This window comes from Carettochelys insculpta, chromosome 2 (assembly GCF_033958435.1).
Source record: "Carettochelys insculpta isolate YL-2023 chromosome 2, ASM3395843v1, whole genome shotgun sequence".
Classification (NCBI taxonomy): domain Eukaryota; kingdom Metazoa; phylum Chordata; order Testudines; family Carettochelyidae; genus Carettochelys; species Carettochelys insculpta.
In genome coordinates this window covers 279,634,512-279,661,632 of record NC_134138.1, presented here as the reverse complement: position 1 = coordinate 279,661,632, position 27,121 = coordinate 279,634,512, and the positions used below count along the sequence as shown (strand labels likewise).

The 27,121-nt window shown below is 58.8% G+C and overlaps 1 protein-coding gene across 4 annotated transcripts; it reads right to left on the bottom strand.

Moving 5' to 3' along the window:
- Positions 1-947: 947 nt before the first annotated feature.
- LOC142008214 (uncharacterized) lies at positions 948-26,638 on the bottom strand. Of its 4 annotated transcripts, none has more exons than XM_074985347.1 (9): positions 26,343-26,636; positions 23,890-24,003; positions 20,224-20,337; positions 16,702-16,815; positions 13,094-13,207; positions 8,930-9,046; positions 4,773-4,880; positions 3,742-3,837; positions 948-1,516 (listed from the first exon to the last, which is right to left on the bottom strand). In XM_074985347.1, the coding sequence occupies exons 1-9, from the start codon at positions 26,448-26,450 to the stop codon at positions 1,313-1,315; spliced, it is 1,089 nt and encodes a 362-aa protein (XP_074841448.1). In that variant the 5' UTR covers positions 26,451-26,636; the 3' UTR covers positions 948-1,312. The 4 variants fall into 4 exon arrangements, with proteins under 4 accessions (XP_074841448.1, XP_074841447.1, XP_074841450.1 ...); XM_074985346.1 differs by having other exon boundaries at positions 3,742-3,840; positions 26,343-26,634; XM_074985349.1 differs by lacking the exon at positions 8,930-9,046 and having other exon boundaries at positions 26,343-26,638.
- Between the last annotated feature and the right edge of the window lie 483 nt (positions 26,639-27,121).

Below are 27,121 nucleotides of genomic sequence, written 5' to 3'. Positions count from 1 at the left end.
GCACTTTTGAAGTGCCGTGGCCACTATTATGTTAATGAGGCACTGCATATTCATGGCAGTGCCTCATTAGCATCTTCTGATTAGGTTCATTATCATGCCCCTTTGGAAGTTCTGGGGTGCGTGTAGATATAGCCCTTGTGTGGAGCAGCATTATTTTGAAATATGCTGTTTGGGAATATCTCTTCTGAAATAGCTAATTTGGAAATAACTTGGCCATGCAGACGTACCCTTACAGAGGGAGCAAGGCTTCTGCTCACAGCCGTGGCTGAGAGGCAGCCAGCTCTTAGCGCCTGCAGCAGAGGCGCATACATTGAGATCCCAGGTTTGAGCCTTCTGGAAGGACTGAGGGCATCAGGGTAAGACATGAGGGGGACCTGGCTGTGCACCCCAGAAGGGGTGGGGCCAAGGGCAGTCAGCCCTTGCTGCTGCCTGGACTGCAGCATTCCCCCCACTCCCTTGCAGCCTGGGGCGGCTGGAGCGATGCTGCCGTGGCAATTCGCAGGCCCTAGGGGATGGGCAATTGTCCCTTTGCATCTCCCCACCACCACCAGCAGTGGGCCTGGCTTCTGCCCTCAGATGACCAGGTGCTTCTGGCATTACACTGGGTCTGAATCTCCCATCATACGCAGGGACAGGGGCTCCAGAAAGCGGGGGGACTGGGGGTGCTTGCACAGGCCAGGCAACTCAAGGAAGAGCACTGCATGCTGGGAGCTGCGGTCTCCATAGCATGGCCTAATAAATCCAATGGGCTGTGTGTCCCCCCAGGCACTCAGGCTCCCTCTCCCCAGCGGACCCCCCAGGAGCCAGTGCAGCTGGGGTCTCCAAGGGCCCATCCCACCCAGCGAGTGTTTGCATTTATTTGCCCTCTTGGCTCCTGCTGGAGCAAACACAGCACATTTCTCACAGCACAGCACAGCTGGGCCCACGCAGAGCCCAGCGAGTTCAGCTCTTTATAATCAGCTTTAATTGCATCTTAATCTCTCTGCCTTGGCATGGTGCCGTGGGAGCCCCGGGGGTCCCCAGGGACAGCCCGTCCTGCATGCGGCCGCATTCCTCGACCGCTCTGTTACGGGGAGTGAGGCTGGGAGTGGGGAGCTGTGTGCATGCAGGACTCGGAGGAAGGGCCGTGGCTGCACGCCAGCCCTACGGCGGGATAAGGCGGGTGCGTCTGGGTCAGCTGGAGGGGGAGGGAGGGTTAGGACCCAGGTTCGGTTTAACTGACCCCCAGGGCCAGGGGAGGGGAGATACCAGGCTCCAGGCTACACCAGGGAAGCGAGACCCGGACGCGCTCCGGCTCAGGGGGGTGCGGCAGTTAATTTCCAGTTGCTCCTCCGTCCGCCTCAGAGCGGCTGCCCTCTTCTCTCTGGGGGGCGGGCTGGCCCTGCAGCGTGAGGCTGGAATAACAGCCCCGGCAGCTCAGCCGGTCTCTCGCTCTCTGCCGGCCTTTGCGCTTCGCCGCCGAGGGCCGCTCCTCTTCCCTCCTGCTCCTGGAGCTTCCCTCCGCAGGGCCCCCCTCCTGCACCAGAGAGACAGCAAGCTGACCGCTGGGGTCCTCTCCCCGCCGGGGCGCCTTGCTTCCCGCGGACAGGCTGGGGAGGGAGTCCCAGCACACGTGGCCCCTGCTCTTTGGGCAGAGGAGGGAGAGTGGAGGCAGGGTGCCTCAGTTTCCCCCACTGTCTCATGGCGATAACACTGGCCCAGCTGCGGCCGGCAGACTCGGGGGGATGTGGTCATGGCTATCCATGCTGTGCTCTGAGCCCAGGCAGCGCTGGCTAAGCAGCTGGAGATCACCGGCATTTATTGGGCAGGGAAGCCGTCCCTTCGGCCCTGCGCCACGCCTGTGGCCCTCCCTGCCAGCCGGGGACTCGCTCACCGTCTCTGTGCGGCGGCGGTTCTGCCAGGGACAGCGCCACGCTGGCAGCTCTGCCGCACGTTTCCCCAGTGCCAGGCCCCCCACCCCGGGCCTGGTCCTTCAAAGGGGCCCAGAGCTCCAGCTGCCACCACTGCGACCTTGGCAGCTGCAGCAGCTGGCGCACCGGGCCCCTGCGACACACCCCAGCAGCGCTGCACCAGCTGCCTGCGGCTGTCAGGTGGGGTGGGGGGTGCTGAGGGCTGACTGCCGTTGGCCCTGCCCCTTCTGCCCTTGGCCCTGCCACTTCTGGGGCGCAAAGCCAGGCCCCCTCCCAGGGCAGCTCCCTGGGCGGCCCACTACAGATGAGGCTGTGACAGGACTGCCAGAGCCCCTATGGAAAGCAGCAGCAGTACCGATCCTTCCCTGCCATTGTTATGGGAACAGAAGAACGGCCATACTGGGTCAGACCAAAGGTCCATCCAGCCCAGTATCCTGTCTGCTGACAGTGGCCGGTGCCAGGTGCCCCAGAGGAGGTGAACCGAAGACAATGATCAAGCGATTTGTCTCCTGCCATCTGTCTCCAGCCTTTGACTAAAGGCTACGGGCACCATACTTTACCCCTGGCTAATAGCCATTTATGGACCTAACCTCCAAAAATTTATCAAGCTCTGTTTTAAACTCTGTTAGAGTCCTGGCCTTCACAGCCTCCTCCGGCAAGGAGTTCCACAGGTTGACTGTGCGCTGTGTGAAGAAAAACTTTCTTTTATTAGTTTTGAACCTACTACCCATTAATTTTATTTGGTGTCCTCTAGTTCTTATATTATGGGAACAAGTAAATAACTTTTCTGCATTCGCTTTCTCCACACCATTCTGCGGCCATCCCACCCCTCCACCCTGTCCATCATGCTTGTCCTTCCCCAGTAGTGTGAGCAGGGCTGCTCCAAGGGGGCGGGGCCTGGGGCAACCCCTCCCCTCCATAGGTCCTTCCCCTTCCCTGCTCTGCCCCCGGTCCTGACCCCGGCCTCCTCCCTGACCAGCCTGGCCAGAGATTCTGTGGGGCAGGGGCAGGCGGTGGACAATCCTCCCCACAGCCTCCCTCCCCACACGTGCCTCAGCCCCACCCTCCTGACCCACTGGGCTCGCTTCCCTGCTGCAGGCTGCCAGCTGTCCCTGGAGAAGTCGGGCTCAGTGAGCCAGGAGGGGAGAGTGCTGATAGGGGGGGCGAACCTCTGCAGCTGCCGTCCCCTACCCCAGCTAATCCTCCCCCTCTCCTCCACAGGATGGGTCGGGGCAGCTGCCACAGGGCCCCTGGAACTGGCAGGGCTGCCGCCCCACTTTGCCCCACGGACAGGATGGCTCTGGCTGTGACCCTACTGCCTGGTCTGGCCGGGCTCTGCCTTGGACACCCCAACTTCCTTCTGTTTTTATTGGACAAAACCTGCTGACTGCCTGGCAGGAGCAAACGTTGGACTGAGCAGGCTGGGTGTGCTCCCGGTGGTGCAGAGCTCAGGGGTCAGCCCCTGCCCCAGAGAAAGTCCAGGCCCGGCTGCAGTCAGCCTGGGGGGGCAGCACCAGCCCCCGGCAGTGCAGGGTAGGGTCCGTCCCAGGCAGCTCTGGCCAGCCCTGCAAGCGGCAGGCAGCTCGGAGGAGCCCCAGGCTGTCCCCTTTTTACCTTCAGAATTACGGTCACCTCGGCCCTGACCCAAATGAGCCGTACCCACGACAGCTCACGGCCCCCTAATGGGTGGGTCTCTAGGGTGCTACAGAATGGCTGGCTCTAGGGTGAGCTGTGTTTGCCAGGAAGAGGAAGGGTGCCGGAGACGTCCCCGCTCACGCTCCTGCCTCCCCAGTTACTGCCGGCCGTGCCCCAAGGCGAGGCCGCCTCTCACCTGGCAGCCGGCGCACGGCAGGTGCTCGGAGGCAGGGAGCTTGTCCTTGATTTCCTCTTGTGGGCTGTCTGGAAGCTGCTGGTGCTGGTGCTGGTGCTGCTGCAGGAGGAGAGGGGCGGGTTGGGGGGCCAGGCACGGGGAGGCCGTAGCTTAGGGTTTGTCGCTCAGTGGCACCCGAAGCCACAGCGGGGTTCCCAGGGCAGCTGGGGGCAAGGCCGGGGGGGCGCACGCGAGAGTAAGCGCCGTCCTGCCCCTGCAGTGGCAGAGCACGATTTCGCCTCGGCTGCCCCAGGGCAGGTGCCCCGGGGCCCTGGCAGGGCCACACCACAGCTGCAGAGACAGGCTGGCCCTGCTCTGCTCGAGCGAGTGCGCTAAAAATAGCAGCGTGGCCATTACTGTGCTGGTAGCGGCTGAGGCCCAGGGGGTTGGGTGGGCTTGGATGGGGGGGTAGCCTGAGCCCCCACCCACACTGCACCATCCACAGGGCTCTTCTTACTGCACGAGCGCTAGCAGAGCCCAGGCGAGTCTGTCTCCCCAGGCAGCGGGGCAGGACGGCACCTTCCCAGCTACGGCACAGACACCCCTTGAACGAGGCTTCCCCCCCAGCTGCCGTCAGGCCTCAACGCTGTGCCCACCTCCCCACCGGCTGCCAGTCCTCCATGCAGTGTAACCTCGGGTGGGTCACCTACAGTCTGCCACAGAGACAGAATGAGTCTCCTCTGAAGCCTGAGCTGGGAGCCAGCTGGTCTTTAGCTCCAGTGGTAGAGGCTCCTGAGGTCCCAGGTTCAAGCCCCCCTGTGGGCCATTACGCAGGTCGGGAGCGGGGCTGGTTTGCCCCATGGCTGTGGAGCTGGGAGTTCACCTCAGTCCTGTCCCTCCTGGGCCAGCATCTCACCTGCTTCCCTCTCCCTGGCTGGTGGGGCCTCCCCAAAACACCCAGCACACTGCCCCTCCCTTCGGCCAGTCGATCCCAGAATGGGCCAGTCGATCGCCTGGAGCGCCTCCGTTCTGCCGTTGCCCCTCTTACGTACCACAGCTATACGTGTCTGGGAGCCAGGCCTCCAAGCAGGGCTGGGGGTGGGTCTGACTCGCTGCGGTTTCTTGCTCTCCCTTGTCACTCTCACTTGGTGATAGTTGTCCTGCGGAGAGAGCAGCGCATCAGGACACGCTGCACGGCAGGAGGGTGGCTGGGCACAGCCTAGGGAGGGGATAATGCTGACGCCCACTGAAGAGCTCCTTTAGCTCCAGTGCAGGCCCATTGACGGGGGGCAAAGGGGGCTGCTGCTCCAGGGCCCGGCATTTCACAGGGGGCCGGAGCACCAGCCGCTGCCCCTTTGACGTGGGGTGGGGCAGCGCCGTGGTGCTGAGAGCTTACTGCCCCTTCCGCTCTCAACCACACCCCTTCTGGGCGAAAACCACCCCCCCAACTTGCCCTGGGGCCTGCAGCAGCCCCAGGGGAGAGATGCTCATGGGAGCAGCGAGAAAACAGCTGTTGGTATGAGAGAGGAAAACTAAAACAGCAGGTGGGTTTAAGCCGCCCTCCCCCTGCCATGCCCGCTCAGCAGCTCTCTGAGGGCTGCCGGGAGTCCAAGCCCTGCAGCGGCACCTTGGGGCAGGCCACCGGCTCCCGGTTAGATCCTATGTTGCGAGTGGAGCCGGCAGGGGCAGAGGGCGGGCGGCTGGAGGCCAAGGACCTGCATCCTCTGGGCAGAGTTTGCAAGAGAGACAAAAATAGGAATACGAATCTGTTCAGACCCGTTTCCAGCCTTGTTCCCTTTGCAACCTGCCCCATCAGGCCTGCGTGAGCAGCATCTGAACGAGCGCGTGAGGAGCTGGAAGAGGCTTGGGGAGCCGTCTGCGTCCACACACACATTCGCTCTGCCCAGGGGTGCAGCTGCTTTGCCACCTTGGGCAGTTTGGCTGGTGCTGGGTAACATTTTCCGAGTGATGTGCCTGACTGATGGGGTGCCAATGGCTCAGCTGAGCCAGTGTGTGTATTAACCTCCCGCTGGGACATTGCCGATGGTGTGTGAGAGGTGCCTCGTGGCTTCTGCGCCAGAGTTGGTGGGTTTGTCTAATTTAAGCGCCGTAGTGACACTTTTCCCTAAGCCCAGGGATTCGATCATTTCCGCGGTCGCTAGAATGCAGGGCAATGAAGTGTTGGTATCTGACTGTCTGCGCAGCGGGAAATGGAGGAGTACTGAGCGTGTCCTGGATGAGGGGTTCCCTTACACTGAACCTCTGTGCTAAGCCAACATAGAGATGCCAACCACCACGGACGGGCCCACCATGGGGGGAGGGAGGAGCTGCCTCCGGGCTCAGCAATTCAAAGGCGATTCAGGCCCCTTTGAATCATCGGTGGAGCACTGGGCCTCTTGCTCTGTACAGCTCTGAGAAACCCCACCCAGCCCCTTCCAGAGGTGCAGAATTGGGCCCTGCACACACGCCATGGCCCAGGGCCAGTGGTAGCTGTCAGCCCCTCTGCCTAGGTACTACCTGGCCATCTCCTCCACTCCGTTCGAAGGCAGAGCCGTCAGCCTCCATTGCGAGCCCTTGTTTTACCCCATGATGGCTGGAGCTGAGCGCCCTGGTGCTGAGCCTTAGCGCTGGTGTGGGACAGGGCTGCCCCGAACACCACCACCCAGCCTGCGCTGGAGGAGAAGTTGCCTGCGGCCCCTGGGGGGGAGTGGTGGGACCTCAGAGCCTGACAGGGCAGCAGAGAACACAGGAGTGGAGTGCGTGGGCCATGGCCCCCGGGAGTGCAGCAGCTGGGGTCTGGCTTGACGTCCCCTCCCCGGCTGGGTGGGGTGCACTGCATGGACCACCTCACTGAGCTCTGGGTCTTCGCTGACCCAGCACAGCGGCTGGGAGGGGAGGGAGAGCAGGTCTGCTGTGAGGGCTTTCCTGGCGCAGAGGAGAAACTGAGGCAAGGGGCCCTGCCACGTGTCCTCTGGGGTGGTGCTTGTTCCAGTCAGCTCACGGGCTTGCTGCTGCCCCACAGCAAAGCTGGGTCTGCGCCCCGGTTACGGGCCGTTTGCTTTGCCGTGGCCAGACGCAGTGCCTGCCAGAAGGGACGTGCTGCCCCTGACATTTTCCCAGATCACGCGAGTGGGAGGGGGCTTGAGATGCATATTGAACCCCTCTGGTGTCTCCTGCTAAGGACCATGGACTTTAACCCCCTCAGAGTCACGCCTGCCCCATCCCTGCAACACTGCCCGAAAGGGGAGGGGACAGTACATAGTCCTCTGGCCTGACCAGTGTCTAGCCCTGGAGTCCCGTCCTGTGCTCTCAGGGTGGGGTTTGCTGGTCTGGCAGCTGCTAAGGGCAGGGGCTGCCCTCCCCTGGGGCTTGCACAGCACTGCTCACTTCGGGGCATGTAACAGCCCCCTCCTCGGTCCCCTAACTCCCCCCACCGCTGCCTCCTGTGGTCCACAGAGGGCCACTCCCAGAAGGAGGTGCTACCCTACAAACCCAGCCTGTTATCCACAGCGATAGCCCCACGCAGCTCCACGCCACAGATGTTTCCAGCACCCATGGGGGAGGCTATCCAATACATATGTAAATCTCTGGCTCCTGATTGGCTCACAAGAAATAAAGATTTGTTTTTCCTAGACTTCTAACACCACCCACATTATTCTGGTCTACGCAGTAGGGCTGTGTCTGCACTTGCATGCCTCTTTTGAAAGAGGTATGCAAATGAGGGAAATTGAACATGCAAATGAAGCATAGGTTTGCATATCTGGTACCTCGTTTGCATGTCCTTCTTTTGAAAGATGAAAACAAGTATAGACACTGATCTTTTGAAAGTAAAAACCCATCTTCGAAATAATCCTTCGTCCCTTTTTTTATGGGAAGAAGGATGCTTTGGAATCCAGGGTTTACGTTCGAAAGAGCAGTGTCTGCACTGGTTTTCTTCATTTGAAAGAAGCTCTTGAGAGCTAGTCTCGTTGCCTAGAGAGGTGGTGGATTCTCCATCCCCTGAGGTTTTTAAGTCCCAGCTGGACAAGGTCCTGGCTGGGATGACTTAGTAGGGGTTTGATCCTGCTTGAAGCAGGGGGCTGGACTAGATGACCTCGTGAGGTTCCCTTCAAACCCTATGATTCTGTGATTCTTTCAAAATAAGAATACGCAAATGAGGTTCCAGATATGCAAATCTTTGTCTCATTTGCATTTTTGATTTCCCTCATTTGCATACCTCTTTCGAAAGAGGAATGCAAATGTAGACACAACCTAGATGCTTGTAAGGGTGGGTGGGATGAGAAGGGTTTCGTAGGCCCTAGACATACCCAGGGGCTTGTCCTGGAGATATTAAGGACGATGTAACTGCTGACACAAACTCTGTGATTCAGCAAACAGCAAGACGTGTGCCTGGCGGTAACGATTAACCCTGACTTCATGCTGGTCAATACTGACAGTACTTTTCAGGTCAATAAAGCTGCAGTCACCTGGGCAGCCCATGGCCAGATTCAGAGGTTGGGCCATCAAGTTGTTCACACAATTTTTTTTCAAGTAAAATATTACAAAGCTGTAAAGTTGCAACTGTGCGAAGCTAGGGAACCTCCTGGTAATCCAATGGTTGGTCTAGACAGACCCTGGGGTAACTAAAGTCACACTAGGCCAATGGCATTACTCCTGATTTACACCAGTATAAGTGAGATTAAGTCTAGACCCCGGAGGCTTGCTAGCTAGCCAAAGGGAGCCCCACTGAGCAGTGTTCTCTGTAAGCTCAGCACTTTTGCGGCTGCTCGGGAAAATCCCAAATGCCACCCAGCTGATTGGCAGAGCTCCCACAGCTATGTGTGTGGTGCACATTCACACAGGCCTTGGTGCACATAACAATTATTCCGCCCAGGGGTGGGAACATTGCCACGGATCTCTCGCCCCCCTCTGCAGCCTTGCAGCCCTGCCCCAGAGGGACCCAGGTTGAGCTGTTTAGTTCACCCTCTCTCTGTATTTCCTCCCTTCTGTAGACGGCAACAGGGCAGCTGTGTGCCGCTCAGTCTGGAGAACCTCACTGAGGCTGGAGCCGTTGGCCTGAAGGGTTTGGGAAATGCGGCCTCTGACCAATGGAGGAGACAGGTCCCAGCAGTGCTTTAGCATGTTCTGCAGAGCCAGGGGAGCCCCCAGACTCCAGTTCGAGTGATGCTGAGGCTGAGAATTCCCCGGCTGGTCTCTGCCTCTCCCTTACCTTGGAAACCAGCGGGCTGTAGCAGCCCGAGCAGGGGAGCCTGGGCCGCTTGGGCGTTAGCGTGTGTGGCTGAGTTCTTCCAACCTCCCTCCTGACTCTCCCTTCTCCATCAGGCCCCTGTGCGAGGAGAGAGGTGGGGTTGGGCCTCAGTCTCGCTGCCGGTGAGCAGCCCCCGGGTGGGCCCAGCTCACCCTGAGCCCTCATGCCCAGCTCCCTGCTTCCCGCGGGTGCGGGTGCTGCTGCGTGAGATGCACGACCACCAGCGGTGCTGGGAGCAGAGCAGCCGAGAGCTACTGGACAGGATCAGGGCTAGAACACACCATGGGTGGCAGGCGTCAGCGGCCAGGGAGGCTACACCTCCCCTAAGCCAGGCGATGGCCCTGCCCAAGGCCCCATCTCCCTTCCCCAAGCCCTGAAGCTGGCAGGGGCTCAGCTGCAGCCAGCAGCCTGGAGCTGAGGCCCACTGGCAGCCAGGATTTGGGCTGCCCAGAGGATCAGGCAAGTGGCCCAATGTGGGGCTCAGGTCTGCCCAAGGGATCGGGTCCATTCTTTGGAGCTGGCACTTAAGCCAGCCCCGGGGATTGAGCCAGTGGCTCATGCCAGTGCTGGGGCCAACCAGTGGCGTGGGGAGGGCCGGGACCGCGCTCAGGGCTTCTCAAGTGGAGTGGGGTTTTTTTGGGGAGGGGCAGAAGGGACGGGACCAGCAGGTTGACCTCCCTGAAGAGGGGGTTCGTGCACCCGTGGAACGCACCAAAGAAAACCCGCAGCAGGCAGGGGCACGGGCATCCGGAAAGCTGTGGTTACAGTGGGTCTGTAACAGAGCCTCTGGCCTCGACAGATCTCTTTATACAGCAGCTAAACCCCCACGGCTGCCCTGTGCTAGCCACTGCATCCCCACAGCTGCCCTGTGCTAGCCACTGCACCCCCACGGCTGCCCTGTGCTAGCCACTGCACCCCCACGGCTGCCCTGTGCTAGCCACTGCAGCCCCCAGGGCTGGCCTGTGCTAGCTGATGTACCCCCATGGCTGCGCTAGTGGACGCAGGCTGCAGGGCTGCTCCAGATGTCCAGGCCTGGAGGGAGCTCGGGTTCTCTGATCCTGCCATGTGGGAAGGCCCGGGGGCCCGTGCTGTCCCTTGCATCCACAGACCTACGCAGAAATGAAAGAGCACAAACCCTGCACTCCCAAGTCAGCTGGCTGGGCCAGGCACAGGGGTTTCTTCGCTGGTGGGACCCAGGAGCCCCATCCCTCCCCCATCCAAACGCCCTGGCCTACCTGCCTACGGTCCTGGGAGGGAGTTTGTTTCGCAGGCTGCCTGCTTCTGATGTCCTTTTCTTCTTTTTTTAATTGTTTTGTTTGCTGTTGCTTTGAGGTTTCGGCTAGCTGCTCTGCACGTTAATTGTGGCCTTCCAAATTACATTTTTAAGCTTCATATGACAGTGTTTATGTGCCTTTCAATTTTCCCCACCGGGATTTAACTTCCACTTTTTCAACAATGCCTTGTATCCCTTGCTGGTTTTTTCACCCGGGTGTTAAGCCACGAGGCCACTTTCTTTGTCTCTTACTAGGGTTTTCATTTTTTAGCTTGAGGTATCTATTGCTTTAAGCCTCTACTGTGGTGTCTTTGAAAAGTTTCCACGACGGGATTTTGCTTTTGGCACTGAAACTTCTAACCTTTATTTAATGAACCTCCTCATTTGTGTCGTTCCCCTGTCTGAAATTAAATACCACATTGTTGGGCTTCTGAGGTGTTTTGCCCACCACAGGGATGTTAAATTGTATTAATTAACTATTTCCAAGTGTTCCAGCTCTAGTCACCTCCTGGACCAGACCCTGTGCTCCACTTAGGACTAAATCAAGAATTGCTTCTCCTCTTGTGGGTTCCAGAACCAGCTGCTCCAAGAAGCAATCATTTAGGCTGTCAAGAATGTTTATCTCTGCATCCCGTCCTGAGGGCAAGTGTACCCAGTCAATATGGGGACAGTTGAAATCCCCCACTATTATTTTTTTATTTTTATAGTCTCTCTCTAATCTCCCTGAGCATTTCACAGTCACTATCACCATCCAGGTCAGGTGGTCAGTAATATATTCTACTGCTCTATTCTTACTGTTACAGCACAAAATTACCATCCAGAGAGCATCTATGGTACCATTTGGTTCACTGACAATTTTGACATGGTTTGATTCTCTGCTTTTTTCACATATGGTGCCCCAGCCCCACGAGCACGACCTGCTCTGTCCTTCCAGCATAGTTTGTGCCTTGCTATTACTGTGGCCCATTGAATATCCTCATTCCACCAAGTTTCTGTGATGTCTATTATAGCGATATCCTCATTAATACAGGGCTGTCTAGTTCACCCACCTGATTTGTAGCATTCGTCTATCAGTGCTTTAAAAACGTGCCACTTTAGCTCTCTGCCATTACCCGATGTGACTGAATGGAATTCTTCTTCACTTGTCTGTTTCTCATCAGACCTCACCTGGATTTTATCAACTCCCGCCCTCTCCTCTTTACTAGACTGTCGCAGGAACCCTCCTCATTAGTTACTATGGAGCTCCCAGCTCCCACCCACCTCTTCTCATACCACACCTGGGGGCTCCAACTGGCCAGGAAAGCAAGAAAAGTCATGCAAGCCATTGTTGTACGGTGAGTCGCCCACAGGCCGCGGTCTGGGTCGCGGCTGGGGATGCCTCTCAGCACTCCTCCTGGCTCTCCGTGCCAAATGCAGGGCCCGCAGAAGGACAGGGTTAGCACTGCCCTGTGGGGCGATCGCTGGGTGGCCATGGGAAGCACAAGGCCGGGTGGGGTGGTGAGCTCTGCTTCGGGCACCAGCCCCTCGCTAAGCTCATTTCCCGCTGCAGAGCTGTCCTGCTGGCAGGAATTCAGCTGGTAACTTGGAGCCAGGGCTCCATCGTGGGGTGGCTGGGTGCTGAGTTTGCCATTTTGTCTCCCCTGGTGACTGAAAGAAGCTTTCCCTTCCCTGGGCTGCCTTGCAGGCCTCTCAGCAGCGTGCCAGGAGCTGAGATCTGCGATAGAGACACCTCCCCGCTCTGCAACAGGATCCGTGGGCTGCCCAGGGGCTTCTGAAATGGGCTTTCCCAAGGTGCTCTGGAGCTTTCTGGGCAGAAAGGGAGGCGGGGTGGGGACAGGCAGGGCAGGGCCTCGGGGAGGGGGCAGGAAAAGGAGCTCGGTCTCCAGAGATCAGACACCTGGGAACCCTGTCTGCACCTTCGCACTTAGTAACATCAGGGAGCCTGGTCTCTTCTTTGGTCTGGCTCTGGGGCGCGGCTGCCTCCCCACTTACCTCCTGGCTCTCGCTGGTGCCTCTAAAGTCTGCACAGAGAAGACGGGAACTCACACGGTGGTGCTCACGGGACAGCCATGCACCACAGGATAACACGGCTGTGGCTGCTTTGCTCTGTGGTCCCCTGTGCCCTGCCTGCCGAGCCACCGATTCCCCTCAATAACTCCCTCCCAACTCCCAGGGCATGGACCAGACAGCTGGGGTCCATGGCCCATCTTCCTCTGCTGCTCACAGGGTCCAGCATCTCCTCCCCTGATAGTTGCAAGGCTCCGGATTTCAACAGGAGCAGCTGGTTGGAAAGGGGACCTGGCCACCTGTGGCCAGTACAGCTGCACAGATGCTCAATGGCCAGTTCCCTGCAGAGACCCACCTCCGCCCCCTAGGGGTGGGAAGAGCAGGGGCTGGAGCCTGGAATAGCGGCTCTGCTCTGCTGCTGCCTGTTTTCCAACCCCACCAGTCTGATGGGGAGAACTGCTGCTCCCAGCTCGGGCTCCAAAATCTGTACTGGGGTCATGCAGGGGGTAGGGAGAGTAGCCAGTTTGCCCCCCCTCCTGGGGTACCCGTTTTCCCACCCACTCCGCTAGCTCCCAGGCTTGAACCTGCTCTGCTTTGCCTGGCTCCTCACAAGAGTCCACCAAGCACCAATTATAGACACAGGCTGTGCATTTCCCCACCCCACCCCTCACTGCAGGGACTGACCCCAGCTGTGCCTCAACTCCTCCAGCCCAGCAGTCCTGGGAGATGAGGGAGTGACTGACGGGAGTAGGGGTGGGAAAGATTGATGGGGCAGGGAGCCAGGCAGGGTGTCAGGGGGGAGAAGGGTGGTGGGTTTTTAGGGATCAGACAGCTGGGAACCCCACCTGCACCTTGCTGGGCCTTAGGACAGTCAGTGAGCCTGGTCTCCTCGTTGGTCGGACTCGGGGGCGTTGCGGCTTCTCCACTTGTCTCCTGGCTCTCGCTGGTGCCTCTAGATTCTGCACAGAGAAGATGAGAGCTGAGAGCCAGCTCAGGGCTCAGCACCAGGATGCAGGGCCCCAGCACCACTGCCGGGCGGCTGGGACCTGTGGGGGGCAGAGAGGTCCTGGTGCCATTGCGAGCTGTAGGACATGGCAGCGGAGTGAACTAAGCAGGAACCATGGCGTTGAGTTCCCAGAGGGGCAGCTGGGATCTCTGCCCCCTGACCAGGGAAGGCCCCTCCCCGTTCTCGCGCTGACACTGGTGAGGAAGGGACGGGCGGATCACAGCGCCGAGCGGAGCAGCGTGCAGCAGCGCAGCCCCCACAGCCGGTCACTGTGCACCAGGCTAGTGTGCCAGGAACTCACACCCTGGCGTGCCACACACTGGCTCCCCACATGCACAAGACCTGAGTCCAGGGGCAGAGGCAGCTCCGCCCCCCCAGGGACGCAGCCACAGTGGGGTTGTGAGAATGGCTCGTGCCCTCTCCCTGAGCCCTGCCAGGAGTTCTGGGCATTGGCACCGCACACAGCACAGGCACCCGTGGGAGAGCCGCCCCCGGGGCAGTGGGGATGGGCGAGCGCAGCGAGAAGGGAAAGGGGGACGCTACGACTTAGCAGGGTACTGTGTGCTTTGCGCTGTGACCCACTGTGCCCTGCCTGCCAATCTGCCACTTCCCCTCAGTACCTCCCTGGGCATGGGCCAGACAGCTGGGGTCCATGGCCCATCTTCATCTGCTGCTCAGGGGGTCCACCTCCTCCTCCCCTGAGGGCTCCTGGGCCTGGATTTCGACCGGAGCATCCGGTTGGAAAGGGAACCTGACGGCCAACGACCAGCACAGCTGTGCAGATGCTCCAAGGGGAGGATTCAGCAGTTAGGACCGCGTCTCGTGGCCAGTCCGCCTTTTCACCAGCTGACTTCCCAGTCCCAGGGAGCCACCGAGCAGAGTCCGCTGTGGGCCGGGGCGCACTCGCTGAGCTGGCAGGGCAGGGCGGTGCCAAGCAGGAAGCCAGGCACAGGGTATGAGGAGGCAGAGATGCAAAGCATCTGGGCCGTCCCCTGGCACCAAGGCAGCGCTATTCCCTGCACTCCCTGGGGCCGATCCGAGCTCCCATCGCCCTCACGTCACCTGCACCCTGCAGTGCTGCCCGCAGAGGCCGTGTCTGCGCTATGCAGCTGTTAACAGCACGGCTGTGGGGACACAGCCCCCTTGCTAAACCTCAGCCCGCGGGAACCCTGTGTATCACCACGTGTGCCCAGAAAGTCCTCCCACCCGCCGGAGCACGGTCGCCTCATTGGATTTCTCCTTCCCGAGCCCCAGCAAAGCTTTGTCCTTCGTGGGCAGGGGGCCAAGTACCCATGAATAACAAACGTTTGTCGATCGATCGAGCGCCAGTGCAGACACAGGCTCTGCTCTGAGCATAGACTCGTAGAACACAAGGACTGGAAGGGACCTCGAGAGGCCATCGGGTCCAGGCCCCTGCCCCAATGGCAGGACCAAGTACTGTCTAAACCACCTTTGATAGACATTTATCTAACCTCTTCTTAAATATCTCCAGCGATGGAGATTCCACAACCTCCCTTGGCAACTTATTCCAGTACTTGACCACCCTGACAGTTAGGAACTTTTTCCTAATGTCCAACCTAAACCTCCCTTGCTGCAGTTTAAGCCCGTTGCCTCTTGTTCTGTCCTCAGAGGCCAAAAAGAACAAGCTTTCTCCCTCCTCTTTATGACACCCTTTTAGATACCTGAAAACCGCTATCATGTCCCCCTTCAATCTTCTCTTTTCCAAACTAAACAAGCCCAGTTCTTTCAGCCTTTCCTCATAGGTCACATTCTCTTGACCTTTAATCATTCTTGTCGCTCTTTTCTGGACCCTCTCTAATTTCTCCACATCTTTCTTGAACTGCGGTGCCCAGAACTGGACACACTACTCCAGCTGAGGCCTAACCAGCGCAGAGTAGAGCGGGAGAATGACTTCTCGTGTCTTGTTCACAACACACCTGTTAATGAATCCCAGAACCACGTTTGCTTTTTTTGCAACAGCATCACACTGTTGACTCATATTTAGCTTGTGGTCCACTATAACCCCCAGATCCCTTTCTGCTGTACTCATTCCTAGACAGTCCTTTCCCATTCTGTATGTGTGACACTGCTTGTTCCTTCCCAAGTGGAGCATTTTGCATTTGTCCTTATTAAGCTTCATCCTGTTTACCTCAGCCCATTTCTCCAGTTTATCCAGATCCTTTTGAATTATGACCCTATCCTCCAAAGCAGTTGCAACCCCTCCCATCTCCTGTGCCAGGCCCTGCAAGGGCGTCTTGACTGGGTAGTGTTAAGGCAGCCTTCCACAGGGCCTGCCCTGGGAAATCCTTCCCTGGGGGGCTGAGGGGTTGGAGGTCACTTTCTGCAATGGAGATGTGGGGCTCGCCCATGTCTCTGTACACTGGGGCATCTGTTGACCGTGGCCAGGTGAGGTATTAGTGTAACTGGGCTCAGGGATTTCCTTTTCCACCTTGTGGTCTGGGTCGCACACTTCGGAGGAAATCTTCCCCAGAGATGACAACAGGAGAAGGGATGTGGGGCTCTCGCCCTCCTGGCTTCCCCTGCCCCCGCACCCCCCCAGACCAGGATGTTGGCAGAGGGAAGTCTGGGGAGACTGACCTATTCTGGGCCCCTGGAAGGGATGGGGAAGCCATCTGCTCACAGTGCAGCGCTCACAGGATTGACTCACACCATGAATTAGTGGGATAGTGGCTGCTTTGCTCTATGACTCCCTGTGCCCTGCCTGCCAACCTGCCAGTTCCCCTCAGTGCCTCCCTTCCCGCCTCCCTGGGCGTGGGCCAGGCAGATGGGGTCCATGGCTCATCTTCATCTACTGCGCAGGGGGTCCAGGTTCTCCTCCCCCGAGGGTTCCCGGGCTCTGGATTTCGACAGAAGCGTCTGGTTGGAAAGGGAACCTGACGGCCGATGACCAGCACAGCTGTGCAGATGCTCAAAGGCCATTTCCCTGCAGTGACCCACCTCCATCACCCGGGTCAGGAAGAGCAGGGGCTGGAGCCTGGAATAGTGGCTCTGCTCTGCTGCTGCCTGTTTTCCAACCCCACCAGTCTGATGGGGAGAACTGCTGCTCCCAGCTCGGGCTCCAAAATCTGTACTGGGGTCATGCAGGGGGTAGGGAGAGTAGCCAGTTTGCCCCCCCTCCTGGGGTACCCGTTTTCCCACCCAGTCCGCTAGCTCCCAGGCTTGAACCTGCTCTGCTTTGCCTGGCTCCTCACAAGAGTCCACCAAGCACCAATTATAGACAAAGGCTGTGCATTTCCCCACCCCACCCCTCACTGCAGGGACTGACCCCAGCTGTGCCTCAACTCCTCCAGCCCAGCAGTCCTGGGAGATGAGGGAGTGACTGACGGGAGTAGGGGTGGGAAAGATTGATGGGGCAGGGAGCCAGGCAGGGTGTCAGGGGGGAGAAGGGTGGTGGGTTTTTAGGGATCAGACAGCTGGGAACCCCACCTGCACCTTGCTGGGCCTTAGGACAGTCAGTGAGCCTGGTCTCCTCGTTGGTCGGACTCGGGGGCGTTGCGGCTTCTCCACTTGTCTCCTGGCTCTCGCTGGTGCCTCTAGATTCTGCACAGAGAAGATGAGAGCTGAGAGCCAGCTCAGGGCTCAGCACCAGGATGCAGGGCCCCAGCACCACTGCCGGGCGGCTGGGACCTGTGGGGGGCAGAGAGGTCCTGGTGCCATTGCGAGCTGTAGGACATGGCAGCGGAGTGAACTAAGCAGGAACCATGGCGTTGAGTTCCCAGAGGGGCAGCTGGGATCTCTGCCCCCTGACCAGGGAAGGCCCCTCCCCGTTCTCGCGCTGACACTGGTGAGGAAGGGACGGGCGGATCACAGCGCCGAGCGGAACAGCGTGCAGCAGCGCAGCCCCCACAGCCGGTCGCTGTGCACCAGGCTAGTGTGCCAGGGACTCACACCCTGGCGTGCCACACACTGGCTCCCCACGTGCACAAGACCTGAGTCCAGGGGCAGAGGCAGCTCCGCCCCCGCCCCCCCAGGGACGCAGCCACAGTGGGGTTGTGAGAATGGCTCGTGCCCTCTCCCTGAGCCCTGCCAGGAGTTCTGGGCATTGGCACCGCACACAGCACAGGCACCCGTGGGAGAGCCGCCCCCGGGGCAGTGGGGATGGGCGAGCGCAGCGAGAAGGGAAAGGGGGACGCTACGACTTAGCAGGTTACTGTGTGCTTTGCTCTGTGACCCACTGTGCCCTGCCTGCCAATCTGCCACTTCTCCTCAGTACCTCCCTGGGCATGGGCCAGACAGCTGGGGTCCATGGCCCATCTTCATCTGCTGCTCAGGGGGTCCACCTCCTCCTCCCCTGAGGGCTCCTGGGCCTGGATTTTGACCGGAGCATCCGGTTGGAAAGGGAACCTGACGGCCAACGACCAGCACAGCTGTGCAGATGCTCCAAGGGGAGGATTCAGCAGTTAGGACCGCGTCTCGTGGCCAGTCCGCCTTTTCACCAGCTGACTTCCCAGTCCCAGGGAGCCACCGAGCAGAGTCCGCTGTTGGCCGGGGCGCACTCGCTCAGCTGGCAGGGCAGGGTGGTGCCAAGCAGGAAGCCAGACACAGGGTACGAGGAGGCAGAGATGCAAAGCATCTGGGCCGTCCCCTGGCACCAAGGCAGCGCTATTCCCTGAACTCCCTGGGGCCGATCCGAGCTCCCATCGCCCTCACATCACCTGCAACCTGCAGTGCTGCCCGCAGAGGCCAGGTCTTTGCTATGCAGCTGTTAACAGCACGGCTGTGGGGACACAGACCCCTTGCTAAACCTCAGCCCGCGGGAACCCTGTGTATCACCACGTGTGCCCACAAAGTCCTCCCACCCGCCGGAGCACGGTCGCCTCATTGGATTTCTCCTTCTCGGGCCCCAGCAAAGCTTTGTCCTTCGTGGGCAGGGGGCCAAGTACCCATGAATAACAAACGTTTGTCGATCGATCGAGCGCCAGTGCAGACACAGGCTCTGCTCTGAGCGTAGACTCATAGAACACAAGGACTGGAAGGGACCTCGAGAGGCCATCGGGTCCAGGCCCCTGCCCCAATGGCAGGACCAAGTACTGCCTAAACCATCTCTGATAGACATCTATCTAACCTCTTCTTAAACATCTCCAATGATGGAGATTCCACAACCTCCCTTGGCAATTTATTCCACTGTTTGACCACCCTGACAGTTAGGAACTTTTTCCTAATGTCCAACCTAAACCTCCCTTGCTGCAGTTTAAGCCCGTTGCCTCTTGTTCTATCCTCAGAGGCCAAAAAGAACAAGTTTTCTCCCTCCTCTTTATGACACCCTTTTAGATACCTGAAAACTGCTATCATGTCGCCCCTCAATCTTCTCTTTTCCAAACTAAACAAGCCCAGTTCTTTCCGCCTTTCTTCATAGGTCACATTCTCTTGATCTTTAATCATTCTTGTCGCTCTTTTCTGGACCCTCTCTAGTTTCTCCATATCTTTCTTGAACTGCGGTGCCCAGAACTGGACACACTACTCCAGCTGAGGCCTAACCAGCGCAGAGTAGAGCGGGAGAATGACTTCTCGTGTCTTGTTCGCAACACACCTGTTAATGCATCCCAGAATCATGTTTGCTTTTTTTGCAACAGCATCACACTGTTGACTCATATTTAGCTTGTGGTCCACTATAACCCCCAGATCCCTTTCTGCTGTACTCATTCCTAGGCAGTCCTTTCCCATTCTGTATGTGTGAAACTGATTGTTCCTTCCCAAGTGGAGCACTTTGCATTTGTCCTTATTAAACTTCATCCTGTTTACCTCAGCCCATTTCTCCAGTTTATCCAGATCCTTTTGAATTATGACCCTATCCTCCAAAGAAGATGCAACCCCTCCCATCTGCTGTGCCAGGCCCTGCACGGGCGTCTTGACTGGGTAGTGTTAAGGCAGCCTTCCACAGGGCCTGCCCTGGGAAATCCTTCCCTGGGGGGCTGAGGGGTTGGAGGTCACTTTCTGCAATGGAGATGTGGGGCTCGCCCATGTCTCTGTACACTGGGGCCTCTGTTGACCGTGGCCAGGTGAGGTATTAGTGTAACTGGGCTCAGGGATTTCCTTTTCCACCTTGTGGTCTGGGTCGCACACTTCGGAGGAAATCTTCCCCAGAGATGACAACAGGAGAAGGGATGTGGGGCTCTCGCCCTCCTGGCTTCCCCTGCCCCCGCACCCGCCCCCCGAGACCAGGATGTTGGCAGAGGGAAGTCTGGGGAGACTGACCTATTCTGGGTCCCTGGAAGGGATGGGGAAGCCATCTGCTCACAGTGCAGCGCTCACAGGATTGACTCACACCATGAATTAGTGGGATAGTGGCTGCTTTGCTCTATGACTCCCTGTGCCCTGCCTGCCAACCTGCCAGTTCCCCTCAGTGCCTCCCTTCCCGCCTCCCTGGGCGTGGGCCAGGCAGATGGGGTCCATGGCTCATCTTCATCTACTGCGCAGCTGTGCAGATGCTCAAAGGCCATTTCCCTGCAGTGACCCACCTCCATCACCCGGGTCAGGAAGAGCAGGGGCTGGAGCCTGGAATAGCGGCTCTGCTCTGCTGCTGCCTGTTTTCCAACCCCACCAGTCTGATGGGGAGAACTGCTGCTCCCAGCTCGGGCTCCAAAATCTGTACTGGGGTCATGCAGGGGGTAGGGAGAGTAGCCAGTTTGCCCCCCCCTCCTGGGGTACCCGTTTTCCCACCCAGTCCGCTAGCTCCCAGGCTTGAACCTGCTCTGCTTTGCCTGGCTCCTCACATGAGTCCACCAAGCACCAATTATAGACACAGGCTGTGCATTTCCCCACCCCACCCCTCACTGCAGGGACTGACCCCAGCTGTGCCTCAGCTCCTCCAGCCCAGCAGTCCTGGGAGATGAGGGAGTGACTGACGGGAGTAGGGGTGGGAAAGATAGATGGGGCAGGGAGCCAGGCAGGGTGTCAGGGGGGAGAAGGGTGGTGGGTTTTTAGGGATCAGACAGCTGGGAACCCCACCTGCACCTTGCTGGGCCTTAGGACAGTCAGAGAGCCTGGTCTCCTCGTTGGTCGGACTCGGGGGCGTTGCGGCTTCTCCACTTGTCTCCTGGCTCTCGCTGGTGCCTCTAGATTCTGCACAGAGAAGATGAGAGCTGAGAGCCGGCTCAGGGATCAGCACCAGGATGCAGGTCCCCAGCACCAGTGCCGGGCGGCTGAGACCTGTGGCGGGCAGAGAGGTCCTGGTGCTGTTGCGAGCTGTAGGACATGGCAGCGGAGTGAACTAAGCAGGAACCATGGCGTTGAGTTCCCAGAGGGGCAGCTGGGATCTCTGCCCCCTGACCAGGGAAGGCCCCTCCCTGTTCTCGCGCTGACACTGGTGAGGAAGGGACGGGCGGATCACAGCGCCGAGCGGAACAGCATGCAGCAGCGCAGCCCCCACAGCCGGTCGCTGTGCACCAGGCTAGTGTGCCAGGAACTCACACCCTGGCGTGCCACACACTGGCTCCCCACGTGCACAAGACCTGAGTCCAGGGGCAGAGGCAGCTCCGCCCCCGCCCCCCCAGGGACGCAGCCACAGTGGGGTTGTGAGAATGGCTCGTGCCCTCTCCCTGAGCCCTGCCAGGAGTTCTGGGCATTGGCACCGCACACAGCACAGGCACCCGTGGGAGAGCCGCCCCCGGGGCAGTGGGGATGGGCGAGCGCAGCGAGAAGGGAAAGGGAGACGCTACGACTTAGCAGGTTACTGTGTGCTTTGCTCTGTGACCCACTGTGCCCTGCCTGCCAATCTGCCACTTCCCCTCAGTACCTCCCTGGGCATGGGCCAGACAGCTGGGGTCCATGGCCCATCTTCATCTGCTGCTCAGGGGGTCCACCTCCTCCTCCCCTGAGGGCTCCTGGGCCTGGATTTCGACCGGAGCATCCGGTTGGAAAGGGAACCTGACGGCCAACGACCAGCACAGCTGTGCAGATGCTCCAAGGGGAGGATTCAGCAGTTAGGACCGCGTCTCGTGGCCAGTCCGCCTTTTCACCAGCCGACTTCCCAGTCCCAGGGAGCCACCGAGCAGAGTCCGTTGTGGGCCGGGGCGCACTCGCTGAGCTGGCAGGGCAGGGCGATGCCAAGCAGGAAGCCAGGCACAGGGTACGAGGAGGCAGAGATGCAAAGCATCTGGGCCGTCCCCTGGCACCAAGGCAGCGCTATTCCCTGCACTCCCTGGGGCCGATCCGAGCTCCCATCGCCCTCACGTCACCTGCACCCTGCAGTGCTGCCCGCAGAGGCCGTGTCTGCGCTATGCAGCTGTTAACAGCACGGCTGTGGGGACACAGACCCCTTGCTAAACCTCAGCCCGCGGGAACCCTGTGTATCACCACGTGTGCTCACAAAGTCCTCCCACCCGCCGGAGCACGGTCGCCTCATTGGATTTCTCCTTCCCGAGCCCCAGCAAAGCTTTGTCCTTCGTGGGCAGGGGGCCAAGTACCCATGAATAACAAACGTTTGTCGATCGATCGAGCGCCAGTGCAGACACAGGCTCTGCTCTGAGCATAGACTCATAGAACACAAGGACTGGAAGGGACCTCGAGAGGCCATCGGGTCCAGGCCCCTGCCCCAATGGCAGGACCAAGTACTGCCTAAACCATCTCTGATAGACATCTATCTAACCTCTTCTTAAACATCTCCAGCGATGCAGATTCCACAACCTCCCTTGGCAACTTATTCCAGTACTTGACCACCCTGACAGTTAGGAACTTTTTCCTAATGTCCAACCTAAACCTCCCTTGCTGCAGTTTAAGCCCATTGCCTCTTGTTCTATCCTCAGAGGCCAAGAAGAACAAGTTCTCTCCTTCCTCCTTATGACTCCCTTTTAGATACCTGAAAACTGCTATCATGTCCCCCCTCGATCTTCTCTTTTCCAAACTAAACAAGCCCAGTTCTTTCAGCCTTTCCTCATAGGTCACATTCTCTTGACCTTTAATCATTCTTGTTGCTCTTTTCTGGACCCTCTCTAATTTCTCCACATCTTTCTTGAACTGCGGTGCCCAGAACTGGACACAATACTCCAGCTGAGGCCTGACCAGCGCAGAGTAGAGCGGGAGAATGACTTCTTGTGTCTTGTTCGCAACACACCTGTTAATGCATCCCAGAATCATGTTTGCTTTTTTTGCAACATCATCACACTGTTGACTCATATTTAGCTTGTGGTCCACTATAACCCCCAGATCCCTTTCTGCTGTACTCATTCCTAGGCAGTCTTTTCCCATTCCGTATATGTGACACTGCTTGTTCCTTCCCAAGTGGAGCACTTTGCATTTGTCCTTATTAAGCTTCATCCTGTTTACCTCAGCCCATTTCTCCAGTTTATCCAGATCCTTTTGAATTATGACCCTATCCTCCAAAGCAGTTGCAACCTCTCCCATCTCCTGTGCCAGGCCTTGCAAGGGCGTCTTGACTGGGTAGTGTTAAGGCAGCCTTCCACAGGGCCTGCCCTGGGAAATCCTTCCCTGGGGGGCTGAGGGGTTGGAGGTCGCTTTCTGCAATGGAGATGTGGGGCTCGCCCATGTCTCTGTACACTGGGGCATCTGTTGACCGTGGCCAGGTGAGGTATTAGTGTAACTGGGCTCAGGGATTTCCTTTTCCACCTTGTGGTCTGGGTCGCACACTTCGGAGGAAATCTTCCCCAGAGATGACAACAGGAGAAGGGATGTGGGGCTCTCGCCCTCCTGGCTTCCCCTGCCCCCGCACCCCCCCAGACCAGGATGTTGACAGAGGGAAGTCTGGGGAGACTGACCTATTCTGGGCCCCTGGAAGGGATGGGGAAGCCATCTGCTCACAGTGCAGCGCTCACAGGATTGACTCACACCATGAATTAGTGGGATAGTGGCTGCTTTGCTCTATGACTCCCTGTGCCCTGCCTGCCAACCTGCCAGTTCCCCTCAGTGCCTCCCTTCCCGCCTCCCTGGGCGTGGGCCAGGCAGATGGGGTCCATGGCTCATCTTCATCTACTGCGCAGGGGGTCCAGGTTCTCCTCCCCCGAGGGTTCCCGGGCTCTGGATTTCAACAGGAGCGTCTGGTTGGAAAGGGAACCTGACGGCCGATGACCAGCACAGCTGTGCAGATGCTCAAAGGCCATTTCCCTGCAGTGACCCACCTCCATCACCCGGGTCAGGAAGAGCAGCAGCTGCAGCTGGAGCCTGGAACAGCAGCTCTGCTTTGCAGCTTCCTGTTTTCCAGCCCCACCAGTCTGATGGGGAGAACCGGCTACTCCCAGCTCAGAGTCCAAAGTCAGGACTGGGGTCATGTGGGGCGGTGGGATTAGTCAGTCTCCTCCTTCCTGCTGTGCTCCAGTTTCCCCACCCAGTCCTCTAGCTTCCAGATTGAATCTGCTCTGCTTTGCCCTGCCCTGGCTCCTCGCACTAGAGACCTTCCTCCTGCTCTGCTGTGTCCCGATTTCCCCACCCCAACCCTCGCGCAGGGACTGACCCCTGCTGTGCCCACTGGGGTAAGTGGGTCAGCTCTGCGTCTGCTCCTCCAGACAAGCTCTGCAGGCAGCAGCTGAGTCCTAGGGGATGGGGGATGATCAACAGGAGTGAGGGTGGCCACTGACAAATGGGAGAGGGACCAGACAGGGCGGGGGAGGCAGACGGGGAAAGGTTTTTGATTTTCAGGGATCAGGCAGCTGGGAACCCCACCTGCACCTTGCTGGGCCTCAGGAAAGTCAGGGAGCCTGGTCTCCTCGTTGGTCGGACTCTGGGGCGTCGCGGCTTCTCCACTTGTCTCCTGGCTCTCGCTGGTGCCTCTAGATTCTGCACAGAGAGGATGAGAGCTGAGAGCTGGCTCAGGGCTCAGCACCAGGATGCAGGGCCCCAGCACCAGTGTTGGCCCCTGGGCCAGGTGGCTGGGGGCTGTGAGGGGGCAGAGAGGTCCCAGTACGGTTCCCAGCTGTAGGACATGGAAGCCAAGTGAGCTAAGCAGGAAACGGTGTTCATGCCCTGGAGGGGCAGCTTTGGTTTGCTGTGGGTTTTCACTCCCTCTCCATTTTCACATCCACTGTGCCAGGCTGAATTCCTTTTCCTTATCTCCTGCCCCAGTTCCAATCTCTCTCAGCAGGGAAACGTCCTGACCAGGCGGCTCACACACCAACACGGTTTCAGGCCATGCAAAGCAGCTATGGGCAGAGTCAGACTTGCTCCATGCATAAATATGTTAGCGCAAGTTCCTGCAGTGAGCCCCAGCCTGGCTTTGCTCTTGTCAGCAGGGCAGCATGGAGACTCCAGGCAGGACTGTGGGATAACAGTGGGACTAAAACAGCAGCAGACGGTGGAAGGGGATTCATGAGCTGCTGGCGTGTGCCCCAGCCTGGAGGGCTGAGGCGTGTGAACAAACTTGGGGGAGTGGAAAAGGCTGCGTGGGGTGCAGGAAAGGGCTCACCCCATCTCATTTCTCCACCTCCAGCCCTGTCCGGGCTTCACCAAGTCCCTGATGAGCTGCCAGCCCATTGCACAAGCCTGTCCCTGCGCAAGGGGGATGGGGATCTGCCCAAGGAAAGCACCCACAGTCACATGGATGTGTTCGGCAGAGCCGCCAGCAGCGGCAGGGAGGGGAAGGGTATCAGCCAGCCTGTGAGGGCAGCAGGGGGACTAATCCTCAACCACAGCCAGCCTGGGCAGCCCTACATGCACCCTGAAAACCACAGGCTCCTGGGGCTGGAAGGGACCTCAGGAGGTCATCGAGTCCAGCCCCTGCTCAGAGTAGGATTAACCCCAACTAAATCATCCCAGCCGGGGCTTTGTCCAGCCACGACTTAAAATCCTCCAGGGATGGAGAGTCCACCACCTCCCCAGGCAACGCATCCCAGTGCGTCACCACCCGCCTGGGGAAAGAGTTTTTCCTTAGATCCACCTTACACCTCCCCTTCTGTAACTTCAGACCATTGCGCCTTGTCCTGCCACCTGCCACCACCGACAACAGTTTCTCTCTGTCCTCTTTAGAGCCCCCCTCAGAAAGTTGCACACTGCTGTCAAATCCCCACCCCCACACACACACAGAGTGCGCTTCTCTTCTGTACGCTAAGTAAACCCAAATCTCTCAGCCTCTCCTCGTGGGCATGTGCTCCAGCCCCCTCATCATTTGCAGGGGGGTCCATGTTGGTCTGTGTCTTCAAAAACAGCAAGAAGTGCTGTGGCACCTTGCAGACTAATAGATTTTTGGAGCATAAGCACTCAACACACACACACACAGACACACGACAGCACTGAATGCACACACACAACAGCACTGCACACACACACACGACAGCACTGAATGCACACACACAACGGCACTGCACACACACACACGACAGCACTGAACATACACACATAACAGCATTGAACACACACACACACGACAGCACTGAACACACACATGACAGCACTGAATGCACACACACAACAGCACTGAACGCACACATGACAGCACTGAACACACACACGACAGCACTGAATGCACACACACAACAGCACTGAACACACACACGACAGCACTGAACATACACACATAACAGCATTGAACACACACACGACAGCACTGAACACACACATGACAGCACTGAACATACACACAACAGCACTGAACACACACACAACAGCACTGAACATACACACATAACAGCATTGAACACACACACACAACAGCACTGAACACACATGACAGCACTGAATACACACACACACACACACACAAACTGCGGGTGGGATTGCAGTGGGCGGTGATGGACTGGTGCTTGGTTGCCAGCCGACTGCTTCCCCGGCATGGCCCATGCCCCGGGCAGGCCAGTGGTGCAGCCGGACGAGCTGTCCGGGGGGTGCAGCAAAGCCTGTGGGCTGGCAAGGAGGGGCGAGCAGGCTGAAGGCAGCCAGGCTGTTGCTGGAGGCGTTCCCAGAGCAAGTGGGCGAGGAGCCGGCGCCCCTGGGCTCAGGCCTGGGAGTGCGTCTGCCCCTCGCTGGCTCAACGCCCGGCCAGCACCACTACATGTCCCGCTCGGCTGCCCTTCGAGTACCGTCAAAGCTGATCCCCTTGTGATTCGATGGGTCTGGTTCCTCGCGCCCCTCTTCCCCCAGCCCCCCTCACTGCTCAGGCCTGGCTGGTCCCACACAGCACCGACCTCCTCTCCTCCTGCTTCATCTGCCTCCGTCGAGCCCCCCGGGTCGGCCCCGGCCATTGCCACGATGGCGAGCGCGGCAGCCAAGGCTCCCAGCAGCCAGAGCCTCATCCTGCAACCGCCTCAGGCCAGGAGTGCAAGGGGCTTGGGCCGCCTGCAGACGCAGCTCCTCAGATGGGCTCCTGTCCTGCTGCCAGCCCAGCGGGCAGGGAAATATCGTCCGGCCCTGCACGGCCCCTGACTCTTGGCTCTTAGCTCCCAGGCAACCAGCCTCACCGCTGGGCGTCCTGCCTGTGGTTACACATTCACCCTCCTGCCAGGCCGCTGGCTCCTCCATCCCACCCCCAAAAAAGCAGGGCTGGACCTGAGGGGGAGCCAGGCCAGAGCAGAGTCAACAAACACCCAGACGGGAAACTAGGTCAGCACCACCCCCGTGCAGGGAGCTGCCAGATGGGCAGAGATTCAGCTCAGCCAGAGCTGTCCGGACCAGAGCTCCAGTAAATATTTCACACCCAGGGCCAAAGTCCCGAGCCTGGCACCTCCCAGCCCTGCAGAGTTCAGAACTTCGGACCCCTTTCCCCACACTGAACCCTGGCCCCACTGCCCCGAGCTCCCCCCAGCCCAGCTGCTGAAGCCTGGAGCCCCTGCTGGGTCCTCGAGGTTTTATAGGACGGGATGGGGGCTCTGGGAAACACCATGAGCATTTAAGCCCTGGAGTGGGGGCTCAGCCTGGCCCCCAGCCACAGCCCGGGGTTGTGGAGCAGGGCATGGGCTGGCCATTT